A 20,488-nucleotide genomic window follows, 5' to 3' on the forward strand; every position below is an offset into this window, starting at 1 on the left:
CCTCTGCTGAGATTTGGAGGGTGAGAGATGGAAAGAGAGGAACTTTGAATGGCCAATGAGCCTGAATAATTGCGTTCATCAATTAAAGAAGACAGAGACTTAACGAATATAACTAATTATGGACATAAATCAAGCAATCACCAACCTTTACAAGGTTGAAGTGGTTTGACTTCTACCACTAGGAGTTTTGCGAGAGAAGCTTGCGGATATGAATACATCATATCACCAAAATTAAAACAACATGATTAAAACAAACAGAAGTTACTTATCCTACAATTTTGAGATCATCCCAAAAATCTGGGCATCATTTACTTGTCTTTCCAAAACCAAATGACTCCCCTTTTATTCTTCTGTTGAAAACGTTTTTAAAGAATGTTGTTGCAGCTCTTTTCCACAAAAGCTCAATAAATAAAAAATGCATAAAATAAAAGAGGTCCATATGACTTCTGAAGCCATCTGTTAGCTTTTTGTAAGAGAAAGACTGTAGTTCATGTAATTTTTCACAAAAAAAAAAAAAAAAAAAAAAATCTAAAATCTCATTGACGTCAACTTATCAAATAATCAAATATGGCACATCAAAACCAGACCAGGTTTTACATCAGTGATGTCAGTGTCTTCTGCAGTGGTTTATAACCAGTCATGATGTTCATATTCAGATTTGAGATTGCTATAGATTGCATATTCCTAAATTGGCTGATTCCGATGCCAGTTGCTGATTTTTTTTTTCTTTAAGCAAATTTGTTTGTTGTTTATTTGCTCTATAACAGGCAAACTGGCCTTAAAGGGTTACTCCACCGCAAAATTAAAATTTTGTCATTAATCACTTACCCCCATTTCGTTCCAAACCCGTAAAAGCTTCATTCGTCTTTGGAAAACAATTTAAGATATTTTGGATGGAAAATAGGGGAGGCTTGTGACTGTCCCATAGACTGCCACGTAAGTAAACAGTGTCAAGGTCCAGGAAAGTATGAAAAGCATCGTCAGGCGATACTCCAGCTGCCATCAGTGATTCAAACCGTAACGTTAATGAAGCGATGAGAATACTTTTTATACACGAGTTAGGAAAACAAAAAATAACAACTTTATTCAAACATTCCTGTTCTCTTTCTCTCCAAATCAGCGTAGCGCCATTTTGTCAAATCTGAGCAGTACGCAGGCGGCGTACACTCTTCTGTATCAGCTGCGCCACAAGGATACGCTTTTTACGTGTATTTACACTTTGATTTGAAAGCAAACAGCACATCGGCACCGCACGTCTAACACAGAAGAGCGTACGCCGAGTTTCTTGAGTTTATTATAAACTAGCACTACGACCCAGAATCTGCCTAACCTAAATTAATAAGTCAGGACCCGCCACTGGTAGCCATTTAAAATTAGAGGCATCTACTTCATTTCAATCACAATCCAAACATACATATAGCATCAGCAGTTGTTTTTGATTTGGATTAGATTGTATAATTTCAAGATTTAAAGCAAAAACAGAATGGTCCGACTTTAGCTTTGTGAAATGACACATAAAACACCTGCACAAAATAAAAACAACAGACGGGCTGAAAGACAGAAGATGGCACTTATAGAACAGCAGCGATTCAGTGTTTTCTGCTTCCTGCTTCTTTAATAGGCTTTACATGGAGATAAGTGGCAAAAACGTAGTTTTGGCCTTTTTATTTTGATAGGACAGTAAGTTGACAGGAAGAAAACAGTATCAGGGAAGGTCCATGAGCTGGGACTCAAAGTCAGGATGCACAAAGCACAACGGCGCTATATGTCAGTGTGCTGACCACAAGGCTATTAGTACCAACAGATAAGAAGAAAAAAATGCCATTGAAAATTTTCTGAAGACATAACCCCCTACTCCCAATTCAGTATTTACATTTTCTATCCAAATTATTCCAGCAACAGTGAGCTGCACTGCTACTGAATTTTATCCTCTTTATGTCCGTCTTCAGCATCTCTGGCCTCTAAAAAATAAAAAATCTGTGACATTTACGGTAAAATACCTGCAGCTGTGGTTGCCAGAACTTAACCGTAAAAAATACGGTAGCAACATTTTAGGTTTTACAGACTTAACTTAAATTCACAATAATAATAATAAAAAAACTATTGAATTAATTGATGTAATGTTAATAAACCAACATATTGAAGCACTAATATCTGTTTTGAACCATTAGTAATGCACTGATAACCACCAAAACTGGTGATGATGAGAAAGTCACGATGAACCAAAGCTTTTTCATTTTCACTTCCAAAAAAACTTTACATTTTAACAGCATTCTACTGTAAAATAACATTAAATGTAATTACATTTATTCACCGACCGTATAAAAAATTAAAAAAAACTACTATCAAACAAACAACAATTTACTACAGCATCATTACAACATTATACTACTAAAAAAACAACATTTTTTACATTGCAAATAATAGTTTGGGAAATGATTGTAATGCAGTTTGTGTGCAATTCCAGAATATATATTGGCCAAAATAAAACTAAAAACCGGCCAGTCGCCAATCGTGTGAAATGTGAATTGTGACCATTCTCTTTTTTGAGTCATCTGGAAAAAGAATCCACGATAACATTAACAAGCTGTCTAGCGTAACTGGAAAAGCCGAGACTTCCCAGTGGAGAAAGTTACCGCTGGAAGTAGTAGACCCACAGTCTTCACGACACTCCTTCATCAAGACCGATATGGTGAATTGCATAAAGCTGAGCATATGTTCCTCTTCATCCTCAACTAGGTCATCACCATTAAGCCTGCAATGTGAAATTCGTCTCTTCTGAAGACCGTCGGAGTTTCCATCACAATCATTAATTGCGCTCGACCTGGAACCACTGGCTCATGTGTTGCGGAATTTAAGGCCTCATTGGAAAGTTTTTTCCATAGTCTTTCAGCACCACTTGGCTTGATGTACTAAACACAAAGGAAATCAGTTTTATTTTTTCCTTATTTGGCATGGTGCTTATTATTAGTTACAGAAAATTAGTGGTACTTCTGATGGCATGTATTCTCAGTGTTTTATTTGAGACCGTGAGGAAGCGATCATTGAGATTCGACACCCGGCAGCTCATTGAAAGCTCGTCAAACAACCACTCTACCACTCTAGTTCCTTTGCTGCAATCCAGGCCTGGAGTTGTTATCACCTCAGCAATTGGAAACTAATTTCAGTTGCACGGTTGATTACGATTATTTGCAGACATGAACTCAGAGCCCGTTGGCATAACTGTGTTTTTGGCTGCATTCAAGATCAATTGTGGGGTAAAAAAAAATTAGACCGGCCCCCTGAGTGGTTTATTTAGAGGGTTTAGATAGCATTGGTCGTAATTTTGGCAGCATACATTTAGTATTAGTGCACTATGTTCTAGGGCTGTCAAAATGGCTGAAAAACTAAATTCAAATTTTTAAATGAAATATAATTCAAATTTAAAATGCTAAATTTCAGTTAGGGTGAAGAAAAGCTTTTGGCTTCTCTCCTGAGGCACATCGAGCAAAATATTACTATGCGCATTTATTCAAAGCATAAGATGACATGACTATCTGTGAAAAAAAGTGCATACTGTTTAAAATGTTTATAAACCAATTATAATAAAGTTGCTTAAACAACTATAAACAAAACAGCATTTATGCATAGTTTAATACAAAGCCAATCACACAAGTACATTTTTAATTTAAAACACGAGTTGCAGTGGAATGGGGAAAAAACCCGCAATAAAGTTTCGAGATGTTTTTTCAAAGTTGAACTTGCATAAATTTTTACATGGCTTTTTAAACATGCAGCTTTTTTGTGGGAGACGTGAGTGCAACGGTGATAGATGTCCCTCTAGAAAATGCACGAAATATGCATTCTGTGTGAACAGCTTGGTTTCAGTTTTGACGTAAACGAGATCTTCTCCGCATTGATTTTCTCTTTTCATGCAATATTTGCATGATGCCAGTGTTAACAACGCTAAAATCTAGTGGCTTCTACTGGATAGTCTAAGAAAAACATTAAAATGCAATGACAACTTTTTTGCATTCGGATGTGGATTTTTATTTAAAATTCAACAAATATTCGAAATTAGATTTTTTTTTTTTTTATTTTTTTTTTTTTTTTTTAAAGACAGCCCTACTGGTCAGATTGAATTAAAAAAAAAAAATGTAATATATTTTTCTTTACAGGGTTTGCTGCTTCAGAGCTGCTGTTATTTTGTCCATTTGTTGCTTTTCCAAATTAGACATGGCATCAAGTCCATTAACAAGATACACTTTAAATGAACTATTTCCAAAATATCTTCTTATATACAGCCTGCTGTGGTTTTTGGCTCTTTTGGAATCTTGATAAATATGATAATGGTCTAATTATCAACTCCCATTTCTTGTGTTTTGTGAACATCAGGATCTATCTGGCTCTATAGATGACCTCCCCACAGGAACAGAGGCGGGTCTCAGTTCGGCCGTCAGCGCTTCGGGATCTACCAGTAGCCAGGGCGAGCAGAGCAACCCCGCCCAGTCACCCTTCTCACCCCACGCCTCGCCCCGAGTCCCCAGCATGCGCAGCGGGCCCTCGCCCTCGCCGGTTGGATCACCTGTGGGTTCCAGCCAATCACGTTCTGGGCCCATATCACCTGCCAGTGGGCCAGGTAAAAGATTCTCTGAGATATAATTTTTTGATTTATTTTTTCATAAATATTTCAGGGGGAAATAAAATATGTATCTGCTGTTTCAAGCTCTGTTTTAATTTATTTTAATCATTTGAAATACTATTTGTGTAATAATATTTGAATTGTATAAGATTTTTCAGTAACACTTTAGAATAGGCAACACATATTCACTATTAACAAAGAATTCTCCCTGAACAGACTCCTAATTATTTTATTAGTAATAATTAGTAAGGTAGTTGTTAAGTTTAAGTATGGGGTGGATTAAAGAATCTTAAATATGGTCATGCAGAATAAGGCATTAATATGTGCTTTATATATACAAATAAACAGTCAATATGCTAGAAATATGCATGCTAATAAGCAGCTAGTTAATAGTGAGAATTGGTCCTCAAAATGAAGTGTTACTGATTATTCTGTACTAGAAACCAGAATTTTCAGTAATATTAATAATCAATTTTCATTCAAATTTCTACATGTCCACATCGTAGCAACAGCTGCAACAATACTATATTGAACTGAATCTGAATATAGGCTTTCGGTATGGTACACACAATAACACAAATAAAAAAAATAAAAAAACATTTTGGAGCAACATAGAATGTCAAGATAAGTTTAATCGATTCAATTATTAGTGCCAATCATATTCTGAATAAATAAATTAACAAATTAATTTTACGTTAAGTGTAGTTGTAAGATTTTTTTTTTATTTGTATAACCAAATAATTTTACATTTATTATCAAAATAAATGATTAATTATTATTTGTAATTATTTTTTATTTCTGCATTCTCTGCCTATGCCCATTGTGCATGTTTGGGTTTGCTGACATTTCTTTGGTTAAATCTGCTGAAAATTAGCTGCTGAAACCGCTTTAAATACAGACTGAATTTCTCTCCAACTAGGCACATATTCTTGATCCTCTGATATTTTGGGAAAAAATATTATTGTTATGCTAACTTTGACGTACCCATTAGCTGCAGCCTTCACGTGTGTCATTTAATCCTGCCACCGTGGAGCAGTCGGAGGGCGAGGTGTTTGAGCTCCAGACAGCAGTGGGTCAGCTGCAGGATTCAAGCTGACTTTAAAACAAGTCACTCCGTCATTAAAATAGTTTTGAAAGTCTGTTAGCAGTTTGGAGTCACTTTGACACAATTACTGTCCTGCTGTGCGCTGCATTGTTAGCTTCTTTGAGCCGGGCTGCAAAGGGCTTTGTGCAGCTGAAGCTGCTGTTTTTCCTTTCCGTTTGGAATGTCACTAACAAGGTCCACAGGAGACCGTTTACCCTGCTGCACACAAAACTGCCTCATCCCTACTGGGAGCACCGATGGCCATTAGCCGCATACAGCGCTGGCCCTGACATGTGATCTGTGTGCCATTACTAGAGAATGAATAACAGCGCTTTTACAAATATACACGTTCTGTACATACAAGCACACAGAGTTGCTCCCGGGAGAGAAACAATGAGCCTTAAAGACCTCCCATGGGACGTGTGGTTAGATATTCTGCCCTCTAGGCTAATTCATCTGATATTTATCATGAAAAGTAGCTCTCATATGAGAATATTAACTGCGTTTGTGGTTTTGTGCATGTGCACTGTAAAAAATATTTTTTGTAAATCAGTATTTTTGTCTTGCTTCCCAGTAAAATATCTAAACATCCTTAAAACAAGATAAAGATGTTAAGATTTTTTTCAGAGAATGAGTTGTATTTTTTTTTTGTACTTTCAGTAAATCTTACAAAATGAAAATATAATTTACATTTATATCATGAAATAATTATATCTTCATAAAATTTAACTTTTCAATATTTAGATATTTTACTGGTAAAAAAAAAAAAAATACTGATTAAGGAAATAATGTTTGTGCCGAGAAAGACTGTGGGTTTATGCACACATGTTGGTTTTTTCTCCCACACACAGGTACACAGATGGCCCCTCAGACCCCAGGGAATGTCCCAGACGTGGGCTCCCATTCCACTCACAGTCAGTCGCCCATGTCTCAGGAGAGAGGTGAGTTGATTTCCTGCCTCTGTTTACAGCCATCAGGAAAAGGAGAGTTTTAGTGAACATCTGAAAGCTGTATTTCTCATCTGTCCTATGTAAAGTGCATCAGCTCGTGTTCATTTTCCAGCAGATGAATCATTTCAGATGGATGAACTCAATTATATGTGTATTAATGTGTGTTATGGGTTCTTTCTTCCTCCATGCATGACCACTTAACAGTGTGATGCTGCAAAACCGTTTTCCATGAGTAAACAAAAACTTTTGTAACATCTTGCAGTTGTCAGTTCTTTTCACCAGTGCAAGTGTGATCACAATTAGGTTTACCTACACCAAAAGGTCAACATGAATGTAAAGCTGACCTTATTTAGATTCTTATTGTGCACAATTTATCACTGTACCTAATCTTCTATCAAAATGTAAATGTAGGTTGATCCGCCTCTGGAACACACTGAATTTGTGCATTAAATGTTAACTAGAAGATTACAGCAATGATAACAAATAAATTTTAGCCTCCAGGTCCAAAAAGTTGTTGACAAAAAGTGCTGGCAGTGTTTCAGGTGGGCAGTAGTCCTTCACAGTCATTTGCAAACTTACATTCAGGTCTGGCTTCAGTTTTGTAAAGAATGCCCACTTGTAATTAAATCCAGGTCTCTTTCAACATTTCTACTTGCTCATTATTCTGTTTCACAAATTACAGAAAATAAAAAGGGTTATGAATACCCCCTTTAAATTTTTTTTTTTTTTTTGTTATGTAGCCAGTGTGATGACTTGTAAGGAAAATTGCAAAAGATATTTCTGTTGTCTGATTTTTAATCTTTGATATTTGATCCTCCATTTCTTTTCCCCACATTTTTCCTTTTCTGACTAAATTAAATAAAAAAATTTCTTTGAATTGATATATGAGTTAACCAGTTATTTTAACCATTACCTTCTGTTATTGGTAATGTCTTTATTTCTTTATTTCTTTTTTACTTTTTAGGATTTGCACCTAACATGCAGCGCAATGTACCTGGTCCCCAGTTTGCAGGGCAGCAGCCGGGACCTTCTATGTCTCCACACTCCTGTCCCACTGGCCCTATGCACCATAGTATGGGCTCCTATCAGCTGGGCCCCTCTTATGGACCCCAGAGTGGGCCAGTATGGTCCTTCAGGTAACATGGAAGGATTTTTCTTCTAGTTTTTCTTGTGTGAAATTGTTAACAAAACACTGCAGAACTATAGACCCCTCACTCACTCTTGAGTTGTTCAAAACCATTTTGACTTCAGGCCCATTCACACCGCGGATGATAACTATAACGATAGCAATACAGTTTTTTAAATCATTCTAATTCTATGAGATGTTGACACACAACTATAACAACACAGAGGAACGATATTGTTGTAATCAGTTTCAGAACAATTTTTATCCAGCTGATAAAAACAGCCAATGAGAATCCACCCAACTTTAAAAAGCTTGAGCGTTTAAAGCGACAGACAACTGAACTACACGCACACTTATAATAAACAAGTTATTGTCTGTTGGTTTGAATGCTAATATTATTGTTGTAATTTAACGATAATTATATAGTTATATGTTTTTAGTTATTGTGAATGGGCCTTTACGGCTGTGTAACACAAAAAGACCTTTTAAGAATGCTGCACTTTCTGCTCTTTAGTGACAAGGGGATGTCATACTCAAAAAAAGCACAAAAAGCACCATAAAAGTAGTGGTCCATATGTCTTGTGCAAGTCAAGTCACCTTTATTTCTATAGCGCTTTATACACTACAGATTCTGACAAACAAGCTTCACAGAGAAAAACAGGAAAAGAGCAGAATCAATTATGGAAACTCAACTATGGAAGCAAATCAAATTCTGCCTTAAAATAGCTCTAAAAGACTGTAGTGTTATTATTTAGCAAAATTCAGTTCAGTGCTGGTTTAGATCAATAACAGTGCTCAGTTCTCCTCTGGCCTAAGCGAACGAATGCGGTGTGATATTGATCGAGGTACATCACGGTGGCATTTGGTGGGAAAGAGTTGTAGTCTGTTCAGCAGGTTGGAAAAAATGAAGGTAGAGTTGTAGCCTTAAGCACTATGAACGTTCTTCTCGATAAAACTGCACATAGGTCCTGGCTGGTCCTGGCTTGACCCCATAGCTGGCTGTAAGGGTCTGTGCTGAGGGCTCATCAAGTCGCTGAGCTCTCGCAGAGCATCTGTCCTGAGGGCATGTCTCGTTGAAGTCTTCACCGACCATGAAAGGCTGTGAGGTGGTTGTTCACCATCCACCATCTGGTCTGGATATGGGCCGGATCAGGCTGACTACAGTAACCTTGGGAAAAGCGAGAAACAGACAAACTAACATAAGATGCCATTCTTCTTATGATATAACAAGTACATTGAGGTGTTCCTGGTTCTGGTTGTAGCCAAACAATCCCTTAAGAGATATGAATTATAGAAATGTGATAGTGTATAATGTGTATACTAGGTTAAAGGATGGGTCTTTAATCTAGATTGGAACTGACAGAGAGTGTCTGCCTCCTGAACAACGCTAGGAAGACTGTTACAAAGTTTGGGTGCTAAACAGGAAAAGAATCTACCACCTGCTTGATTTTGATACATTAGGAATCATCAACTGGCCAGAATTTTGAGAACACAATGGACATGAAGGAGTTAAACCATTCAGGACTTCATGTACACTATACTGCAAGTCTTCTGAAGTCATACGAAAGCTTTAGGTGAGGAACAGACAAAAAATTTGCCCTCTGCTATACCTCTCAAATCTCATTTTTGTCATCACTTTAACTCTTTCCCCGCCATTGACAAGTTATCTCGTCAGGTTTTTATCTCTTTCTTCACTTTCACACACACACACGCCATCATCCCTCTGAATGAGTACAAAATGGAAAAACTAGCGATCTCTTATGTAAACAGATGCATATGATAAATAATGCAATCAGTCAGCAATAGACAACATATAAATGAAACCTGCTTAATGTTATGGAGTAAAATGATGATTCAGGAAGTGGTATATGCCTGTGCAAACTTGGGAGGTGTTGACAGAAGCGATTTACTGGATTTATGCTTTGATAATCGTACTGTGATGTAGTTTTTGATAAAAATGTGATTTTCTCACCTTTTTGCTCAAAATTATACACTTCTATGAAACCTACCTATATTCAAGTGTTGATGATAAAAAAAGAATGCTTTAAGCTAAAATACTGTTTTTTTTTTTGTGTTTTTTTTTTTTTTTTTTTTTAAAGAGGCTTTGATGTTTATTTTGTTGTATTGCATATTCAAATATTCATACAGCAAAGTATACTGTAGGCCATCAAATTTTAGTGAAAATCATCTAAATCGCTGGCGGTGGCTGGCAACTTAAAAAAAAAAAATGCTGGCGGGGAAAGAGTTAATATTCATGCATGGTGTGTTGTGGACCGATTAAACATGCAAAAACCATTTCACGTCAGTTCAGCCTAGATAGTTCTAGTAAAGTACATTTTTACAGAGTTTATATTTTTGGTGAATTAATACTTCGTGTCTGTTGTTGTTTCAGCTGTGTGCATCTGTGAAAGAGACCCCATTAACAGGGCTCAGCAGCAATTCATCATGAATGTTATGGCGTGCTGGTGTAATAAATGAATAGCTGCAAAGCGTGCCTTTATAATGTCATGGCCTCCACTCTGCCTGATTGATAGTCCCTGTTGTCCTGTACTTTCATTCAAATGACTGACAGCTGGCTCAAGACAACAGGGCTGCAGCATGACACTGACTGAGCTACAGCGGCAGTCAACCACAGAATTCTTTACACAGATTGATAGGATCCATGAATAGATGCCACAGTCAATTCATAGTTTGGAACAACATACAATATAGATTTTTTTTGTTTCCTGAAGTCTACTTACAATACAAAAAAATCATAATTCATTTATATATATTTTTTTTGACAAAATTCCACACTCTCTCACTCATAAACCATACACACACACCATAAACTCATTTGTTTTACATGGACTCATTTTGGTGCCCATATTAACAGGTAACGGGGTTCACACTGCATTCATTAGTAGAGTGGTGCTGGATGACAGAAGTAGCACTGCAAGTAGAGTTTCGGCATTAGGACTAGTTTTGCTGCACATTAAGCCCAAAGTTAGTCTCAGCCTCAGAAGTCACGCCCTCGGACCGTTGGCTGAACTTCTGATGCATCCGACACACAAAATTGGAAACACTTCAGGAGTTTTAAAGTCGGAATCGGATTGGTTGAATTATACAGGATTTCCGGGAGAAATGTGTGTTGCGTTATTTAACATTCCACCTGGAAACAAAGATGCCGTGATGCCAAACCCCCTCACGAAAGAAGAAATCCATTGTGTTTACAACTGTGATGATGAATACTTATCATGATCAAATAAACATTTTCAAAACATTTTCATTTTGAATTTTCAAAAGTATGTGAAAAATGTGTAGTTCGCGCATAGACTATTTAAAATGCATCCCAAGAGTTTTACACACCAGTCTGTTATTGTGGGGACATTTCCACACCCCTAAACATGATGCGCACAAAATTAAACATGATTGGTTGCTTTATCTGTCAGTCATTTGGCCTCTTGGGCGTGCCTTGGCCATTCAAAGCGGCCAAGGTTCCCAGACCTTCTGCCGTCAGTCTGAAGGTCTGGCTACGCAAGACTAGCCCAAAGTATACTTCGGCCATTCGTGTTCCACAACGGTCCGCACTGTCTGCATGACGTGTTTTTTCGTAGACATGTAAAAATGTCTTACTAGCTAACCCAAAACAACTATTTTGATCAGAAAGAGAATTGTCTCAACTGCCGACTGTTTTCGATGAAATCTCGCCCTCTTCTGTTGGAGGTCTGTCACAAATGGCAGAGGTATGAAAGTCTTTAAGTTTTAAGCAGAACAATGGCTTGTTGCTTCTTCAGAAGCTCATTGGTCACTGCCATGGTCAAATAATCGTCCCACCAAATTAACGTTAATTTTGAATGAGACGGAAGTTGATTTCAAGTCAGTAAGGCCATTAACTCAGCAGGGAGTTGAGTCATTGCGGCTGTTAAGCCTCCCCTGCTGAGATCTGATTCTCCATCAACTATGTAAATGAGGAATATGATTGAAAATCTGATGAAAAATCAGCTGGCATAAACATTGACTGTCATGCAGTGCATTCAGAAAGTATTTATTTAAAAAAAAAATTCCACATCAATCTACAACTCCAAACCCCAGACAATGACAAAGAAATGTATTTTGTGATAACTTTGCAAAATTATTACAAAGAAAAAACTGAGAATATAACATTGCATAGACAGTTCTTATTTGAAGTACTTTTTGAAGCACTTACAACCTCAAGTCTTTTTGGTTATGAGGCGACAAGCTTTGCCCACCTGGATTTGGGGTTTTCTGTCATTCTTCACTGAAGAAACTCTCTAGTTCTCTCATGTTGGGTGGAGACCATCGATGAACAGCCTTTTTCAGGTTGCTTGAGAGATGTTCATTTTGGTTCAAGTCTGGCTCTTGCTGGGCCACTCAAGGGCATTCACACAGTCGTTCCTAAGACTTCTTGTCTCTTTTGTGGTTAGTGTCAGTGTCCTGTTAGAGCGTGAACCTTTGACCCATCTGTGGTCATACGGTCCACACAGGATCTCTGGAGCTTGGTCACCAAGACCCTTCTCCCCTGATTTTTTTTTGGCTGGATAGCCAGCTCTAGGAAGGGTTCCAAACTTCTTCCATTTATGAATTATGGGAGTCAGTGCCCGAGAATTCAAGCCAAGTCAAGCCGGCACAGACAGAAGGCTGTTCTAATAATACGTTTTCTTACACGAGGATTCTAATGCACAAATATTTTCATAACAACATGAGCCACTTAAAATGAAGAAAGTTATCAGCATAACTGATATTCGAAATGGTAAATAAACAATGCTTTGTTTACATTTCGTATATCTGCGTATATTTCATATATCTTTGTTTCGATTTCTCCTTTTGAATGGCAAATATAGACTATTGATATCTGCTAATATAGGCAGTTAATATTTTAAATGCAGGCTCAGAATGCACATGCTAGTTTGCAGTTGGCTGTAGTCTACGCGGTATGTTCAAGCGCAGATTTTTGGTTTAGACGCAGTTTATGTGAGCTGGCTTTTGTCGTCACTAGTTCTTTGAAGTCGGGTTGGTGTGTCCCAGCCTATAGAGATATATTATGTATATTGAATATTGCTTCACGTGGAACCCAAAAGTCCAAAAACATCTCAACTATAATCCAGAGATATAGGATGTACCTGACCTACATTTTCTTAGCAAATGATCTGAATACTTTAGTCAGTGTGATATTTCAGTTTGATCTTTTTTATGTTATTTGCAAAGTTACAACAAATCCATTTATTTTAGCATAAGACGAATTTAAGGTTTAAGATGCATTTAAAGTGTATTTGATCTGCAGAGTTTCAAACGAGCAAGGACAATTCCCTTCTCCATGATATATTCCCTTTAAACAGAGAATTGTCTTTGACTTGAAGCTTAGGCTAGGATGTTGATGTGAATTGAGACGAAGGCAAGGAAAGTGGGAAACCCTTTGAGTCCTGTTGTGTCAGAACAAGCTTTGGCATTTTGTGTAGCTGAATTACAGAAACATGGGGGTCATTGAAACAAGTTGAGATGCACATCTTTTTAACTCACAGTAGGCATCAAATTGTGTTCCATGTCCCAAACCCTCTGTCATCTATGCTCACAGCACTGTCAGAAGGGCAGCCGGCTGCATCCTTCACATTCATGGCACCTTTCCCTATTTTTCACCTGAGGGAATGTCGGGATTAACAGGGCTGGAGGAAAAGTCACCACAGAGTGTCTGACAGCAGTATGGCATTTCTGTGTAATTGGCATTGCTCCAGGTCCACGTCTACATCCTTGCAGGCTGGAGTGCCTGTCCTCCCCACCGTGAAGGAGCTTGTTAAGGGTCTCGATTCAGTGTAACTACAGAACGGGGGCAAAAAGCCAGCATCCCCCAACCTGCTTCACGTGATTTTGGAATACATTTTTAGTCCTTTTTTTTTACACTGGGAAAGAGGAAAACATGCCAAGACTCTCTGATTTCCACGGGGAACTCTTGAAACTCGAATGAGCCAGAGATCTTAACGTTTCGACAGCTTGAGGAGTGGAAATCCCAGTTCTAATTGTGACTGAAATGCTGCTTGGCAAACTCTTCTTGCCAAGCAGCGATCTGGGCACGATTAAATTTATGCCCATTATGCACATCAGCACATTAGACGGAACTTCACGTGGTGAACATGATGTCTCGTCCCCTGAGAAACTTGATGAGAGAAACTTGGCGTCCAGTGGGTGTCAGGCTGAATGTCCTCAGACTGTTGCTCTTGAAACATGTCATGAGGAGACATACTTCATTAACAGTGGACTCTCTGATGGCTTGCTGGGGCTTTGGTCCCACTAGTTTTGAAGAATGTCAATTTGGCTGAAATGTGTCCAGACTTCACTACCTTCCAGTGCTCTCCAACAAAGATCTGATAATTTGACTGCCTGAGAAGGAACAGAGAAAGAAAAGAATGATGTATGCAGAATTTAGACTTGCCTTCAGAAGTCAACATTAGATCGAAATGGACCCTATTTACTTTTATCCAGAAATGAACATTCTGCCATTATTTACACAGTCTTATGTTGTTTCAAACGTGTATTACGTTCTTCTGTGGAATACAAAATGAGATTATTTTATGAGTAGCCATTACATTGTGACTTACTGTATGAAGCTCCATAGAGTGTCGACATAAAACTACATATGGCTAACATACCAATAACAATTATTCCAATAATTTTTTAACATTTTTTTCAGATATTTAAGCAATTTTGACTGTAAAATTGTGACTGCCACCCATGTTCTCCTTTTGCACCATCCAGTGCATTAAAAAATACAATACAATCATGGCCATTCATTAAGGGATTCAAACTCTAAGGCCCCGTCCACACTGAGACACGTTTAGCTGTATACGCATACATTTTGTATCGTATAGGCGTTTCGTCCACACGGATCCGGTGTTTTGGGACAGGGAAACAGATATTTTTTGAAACCGCAAACCAGATAAAACAAAAAATAAAACCCCTCCATTTTCGTGTGGACAACGAATCCGTATATTTTCTGAAAACATCACGTCATCGACCCATGTCAATCCCCCACCCATAGCAACAGATCGCTACGTCACGTAACAGAAACAAAAACATGAACAAACACTGAACGATTGTCTTTTTATTAACTAACATTAACATAGATTAATAAATGTATCGTTTCATGTTCGTTTGTATACTGCGCGCAAGGTTTATGCGCATAGTCCAAGTCTTCTTCTCTGTTTTTAGTGTATCTCTGTGGCAGAATTACAGTGCCACATATTGGTCTGGCATGTATACTACATTGTCTTGTGTCGGTTTTGTGGTTTCGTGTGGACACAGACATTTCTTGAGACGAGGAAAAAAAAAAAAAGATCAGCAAGGGAAAGCACTGGCTTCGTGTGGATGTAACCTAAATTAGCCAAAATCAAGATTTGGAAATTGAGAAACATTGCAACATAGATGATATTGTAAATGCTATTTCTAGGTTGTTTAAGATTGTTTGGAAACACAAACAGGATGTTTTTGTTGTTTTTTTGTTTTTTCACCTAGAGAAAGCAAATGTGATGGGATGGAGCCGAGTGCAGGGGTCTTGAGACATGTTTTGGTTAGAAAGTTGAACTATTTGAACTCTTAAAGGAGTCATGCATTTTTGTATTTTGTAATGTTTCCTGAGTTTTTTCCTGGGCTTTTACATTAGTCTTCTTTATCTCTAGGTAACTACCCACGCCCTCCTAACTATGGCGGAGCACCAGGTGCCAACTACAGTGGCCCAGGCCCAGGCATGGGCAACAGTCTTGGCATGAATGCCAGCAGTCCAATGCACGGGCAGGGTCCAGGGCAACCCTGTGGCTCTTTGACCACGGCTCGAGGACCAGGGCATGCAGCTGGTGGCCGGCCATATCCAGCAGGCTCCAGCAGTGTGGCTCCAACGTCTCCCAACATGCCTCAGTCTGCTGGCCCAGGAATGGGTCCACCTCCTCCCAACGTCAGTCGCAAGCCCCACGAGAGTGGCCCTGCATCTGCCCAGCAGAACCCAGTCCCCTCTGGACAGCCCAGGTAAATCAGAGCCCTCCTGCTTAACTAGAACAAGATGTCATGTTTGGTCTTGGTTGCGTAAATAGTTAAAGGGATAGTTCAACCAAAAATGAAAATTCTGTCATTATTTATTCGCCCTCATGTTGTTCCATAGTACTATGGGTTTCTTTCTCCTGTGAAACATAAATGAAGGTGTTTTGAAGAGTGTTGGTAACCAAACAGATTTGGTTACCATTGACTACCATTGAAATCACAATCACTGAGACAGTTCTCAATATATCTTCTATGTCCCACAGAAGAAACAGTCATACAGGTTTATTTATTTGTGTGAACTATCATGAAAAATAAATAAATTTAAGAGTAAATTAAATCCATTTAAATAAATCCAGTAATTAAAAAAAAAAAAAAACAACAACTCTGTCTCTGTTTAAGTTTTTTACACCTGGACAAATACAATCAATATAATTTGGGGTTCTCCATTTAGATTGTTATAGCCAATACCGATTTCTTGTCACCTGATCCCGATTCTGTTTCTGTTTTAGTTTTTATCAGGAGCTTTATTATAACCAATTATGTAAGCTCACGGTCACTGTTAATTGAATTAAAATAATGCCAGCTGTTGCCTAGATTTTGTTGTTTGTTTTTTGACAAAAACACTGTAGCTTGGTTAAATTGATGAACGGATAAGCAAACAGAAATGATTCCTTATTTATTAAAAAACGTGTTGTTTTAATAAAAACAAGCAAGTAATATATATTAAATACAAACATGACACATTAAATACAAGAGTAATCAAACTTAATATGACAGTTTTGCGTATGTATTCATTATTTCATGTTTAATTATTACTATTCATTGCAATTTGTCATTTAAGAATGAATTAGCATGTCTAAATGCTGCATATTCAATTATTTATTGTGACATTCCCCACCTTTTCATTGGAGGTTGGTAATATTGATTCCTCTTTTATTTGTTTTCCTGGAGTTTCAATGAAGGGAACATGTTCTCATGTGAGGCAAGAGTGGAGAGAGAACAGCAAATGTGTATGGACTGATTTTGTACCACTATTAAAGGGATAGTTCACCCCAAAATGGAAATTATGTAATTATTTGAAGTTTTTCCAAACCCGTATGAGTTTCTTTCTTCTGTTGAACATAAAAGAAGATGTTTTGAAGAATGTGGGAAACCAAACAGTTGCTGGTTCCCACTTATTTATATAGGATGAAAAAAATTACACTATGGAGTAAATGGTGATTCATACAGGAAAGAATCACATACAGGTTTGGAACATTTTTGTTACACATTATTATTATTATTATTAAGTTGTCATATTCACCATACCTTCCTGAAGCATCATGATTCAGAATGGTCCCCCTTTGTAACTTCTATGCATGTTCAATATGTCATTTTGCCTATGCCTTACTGGTTGACTACTATTTAACAGTCTATTTGGCAATATGTCACCAAATAATGCTGAAGGCGGCATTTGGGACAGGGCCAAACATGGAATTACTCCGTACACCTTTGAGTTGTCATTTCTGTTGAAAGTGAACAGGCATCAAGGAGACTCTTATGCTCTTCCCCCTGCTTCAGGCATCTCTTTGGCAGGTCCCCTGTATACCCTGGCCTGTCTGGGCCTGGGGGACGGCCAGCCTCCTTCCCTATCCCTCACCCCCATCACCCTCACTACAGTTCTGGGCAAGGCCAGGGGCATCCTCACACTGAGTTGTATGGGTAGGTTCAAGCTGGTTCACCCCTGGCTGGATGGCTTTAGTCTGCTTGAGCCTGCTCGCATCTGCTAGAAACGACACAAGCCATGCGCTCTGCATTCGCCTCTCCTTTCTCCTCCACCATGGCTGTGTTATACTCTGAGCATTTAAGAAAATCAATGCTAGTTTTTACACAGACAGGAGAAGCATCCTCTGAAGAGAACATTCAGTAGGTTGGAGAACTGAAGAAGCAGCTTGTGTAGCTAAGAGTTAAAGTGACGTGAAAGAGGAAGACTGCAAGTTTAAAGGAATAGTTCATCAAAAAAATAGAAATTCACAGTTCATGGCTTTCCAAACCTGTATGCTGTTTTTTTCTTCTTCTATGGAACACAAAAAGAAAATATTTTTTGAAGAATGTGTACACAGCTCTTTTCCATTAAAAAAAACCTGTCCCGTTCCAAAATGGACAAAAAACACCATAAAGTACCATATGACTTTCCATGTCTTTAAAAGCATGCAGTAATCATGCATTTTAACTGAACGGCTGGCCTCTGTTGATCTGAAATCTAAAATTGGCACATTTACAAGCACTCATATATGTTGAGAAATGGAGAGTAGGATTCTAAATAGGATGTTTCAAAAATTTCCATGCGTTTTCCATGAAAAATATATCAGCATATGAGTTTGGAGCAACATGGACTGATTTTTATGTGTACTATATATATATATACTATATATATATATAACAGTGTGTGCAAAAATATATATATATATATATATATTTACAGTTCTAATCCAGTGAATTTTTCTCATCAAGACCACATAAATATTATCAATGTGAATTTTTTTTATTGAAACAGCAGCTCTCGTGTTCGACAGTGTGTGCAAAAATGATTATCTCCAAACTAAGTTTGTTCAGCACACATATCTCGTGTTTTCTGGATTTAAAAGTGGATCATATTTTGTTCTCAGATTGAAATTGAGTGTGCTTTGGGACTCATCGCATAATGCCATATACTCTAATTAAAATGAACAATTGTGCAACCCAAGTTCAGTTTTTAGTTAAAGTTCAAGTGTGATCCGCAGAGAACCGTCAGAGAAAATGTAGTCCTACGTGAAGACATGTGGATTGATTCTTATTTAACGCTTAACGTCTTATTTAAAGTGAAACATCTTGTATAAAGACAACACAGGAATCACTTCTTTTTCATTTGTGTATTAATCATTAATGTCTTAACCCTCTCTGCTGTCCCTGCATATTTATTGCTTGCCAGCTGGAAGAAAATAAAGAAGAAAAGAAAATAAGTGTACTAACAACTTACCGATGTACTCTTCACATATTAAACAGGCTCTTCAGCTTTGTTTGTGTCCTGATGATTGTGTGCTGTTGTCCATAGGCCAGTCGGGTATCAGGGTGGGTCCCACATGCTTGGGATGGGTCCTGGAGGCCCCTACAACCATCCACCGAGCAACAGCGCAGCCAGGATGACCCCTCAAGGACCGTCCTACAACACAGTGCCCACAGGTGCATATTTAGCATATTCATGCGACAAGAATGCAGTTTTTCATTAATGAAGAAATCGAAGAATGTTTAATAATTTTACACTACAGCTCAATAGATTGGTGTCAGTAAGAATTTTTTTTTCTCTTATGCTCACTAAGCATAAGAAATTTATTTGATTGAAAATATAGTAAAAACATTTATATTGTCTAAAATATTAAATAACTATTTTAATATATTTTAAAAAGTAATATAATACATTTATTTGAAATACAAATATGTTAAAGCATTATTAATGTCTTTGTCACTATTGAACAGTTTTATACATTCTTGCTGAGTATTAATTTCTTAAAAAAAAAAAAACCTTACTGACTCTAAAAGTTTGAGCTGTAGTGTACATCGAGAATTCTGTTTCACAAAGTATTTTATTTTAGACATTATTTGATGCAAGGAATTTGCAAGACGTGCTCTTATAGTATAGATGCACACATATCCATTGTTTGGAGGGCGTTGATCAGATGTTGTGCGGATCTCTGGATGTCTCAGTCTCAGTGTCTGAATCTCCTGTAGGGCCCATGGCAGGCTCAGGTGACAGCATGATGCCCACCGATCCCAAACTGAGAGCTGAGCACAAGGAGGAGGGCAGCACACCCACCACAGAGCCTCCTAAGCCAAAGGTACGAACAGATCCTTCTCCCTTTGGCTCGCTGAACATGTTCAGAAGATGCTAACAGAGAACTGACCTTTGCTTTAACAGTAACTTATAAAGGTGAATAACTCTTTATGAGTTAATAACAATAACTCAGTAAAGGTGAAAATATCTGCTTTGATCTGACACTGTGCCCTAACAAGGAGTGGTGTGATAAAATGTAAATGTAGTCTGGTTATACTCTAATAACTATAATAATACCCATTACCAAAAATCCACCAAATTTACATCACCAATTTGCAAGCACATACATGTTTGATGGAGCACTAGCAGAAACTGAAAACCGTTGACTTTTTTCTAAATTGACAGAATCAGACAGTGACCCAATTTCAGATTTCATGATAATTTCGTGAAGAATCTTAATCAGATTGTTGTTAGAGGAAATATTTACACCCTACTGCTTGTAGTTCTTCTGTTTGATCATTTTTTTTTATTTATACTCCCTAAATTGAGTGCTGAAAGCACTTGAATAGTGTTCCATTTCAATGTGTTATTCAGTAAACAAAGGAATATAATTCTCTCATGTGTCCCAATGAGAACTCTTGTAAGCTCTGGAAGACCTCATTTCACAATTTTCTTCTGTATAACTCGTTCTTTCCAAGTCATTGCCCTTACTTTCATCAGAACTTCATTGTGTCATTAAGTTCAGCTTTCGTTTGATTGGTTGAAATATGGCGCACCGGCAGAGCGTTCTCTCTGAACTCATCTTTCCATTTATCGCTTCTGGATGTCATTTTTTTCTGGGGTTTTGTTTCATCTGTAATCCATCGTGATGTTTTTGTTTTTGTCCCCTTAC

General features: G+C 37.7%; 1 protein-coding gene and 1 long non-coding RNA gene across 2 annotated transcripts in view; one reads left to right on the plus strand and one right to left on the minus strand.

Moving 5' to 3' along the window:
- LOC122144691 (AT-rich interactive domain-containing protein 1B-like) overlaps positions 1 to 20,488 on the plus strand; it is a 50,646-nt gene that overhangs the window by 19,520 nt on the left and 10,638 nt on the right. Inside the window, 8 exon segments of the mRNA XM_042755825.1 lie at positions 4,375 to 4,618; positions 6,557 to 6,646; positions 7,620 to 7,768; positions 7,770 to 7,791; positions 15,452 to 15,794; positions 17,367 to 17,507; positions 18,880 to 19,007; positions 19,554 to 19,660. Coding sequence (XP_042611759.1) covers positions 4,528 to 4,618; positions 6,557 to 6,646; positions 7,620 to 7,768; positions 7,770 to 7,791; positions 15,452 to 15,794; positions 17,367 to 17,507; positions 18,880 to 19,007; positions 19,554 to 19,660 — 1,071 coding nt within the window. The 5' untranslated portion in view covers positions 4,375 to 4,527.
- On the minus strand, positions 8,361 to 18,936 carry LOC122144692. The gene is made up of 2 exons (XR_006159820.1): positions 18,805 to 18,936; positions 8,361 to 8,949 (listed from the first exon to the last, which is right to left on the minus strand). It is a non-coding gene; the product is annotated as an uncharacterized LOC122144692 (long non-coding RNA).

Source organism: Cyprinus carpio, unplaced genomic scaffold (genome assembly GCF_018340385.1).
Source record: "Cyprinus carpio isolate SPL01 unplaced genomic scaffold, ASM1834038v1 S000006751, whole genome shotgun sequence".
In the NCBI taxonomy this organism is placed as follows: Eukaryota; Metazoa; Chordata; class Actinopteri; order Cypriniformes; family Cyprinidae; genus Cyprinus; species Cyprinus carpio.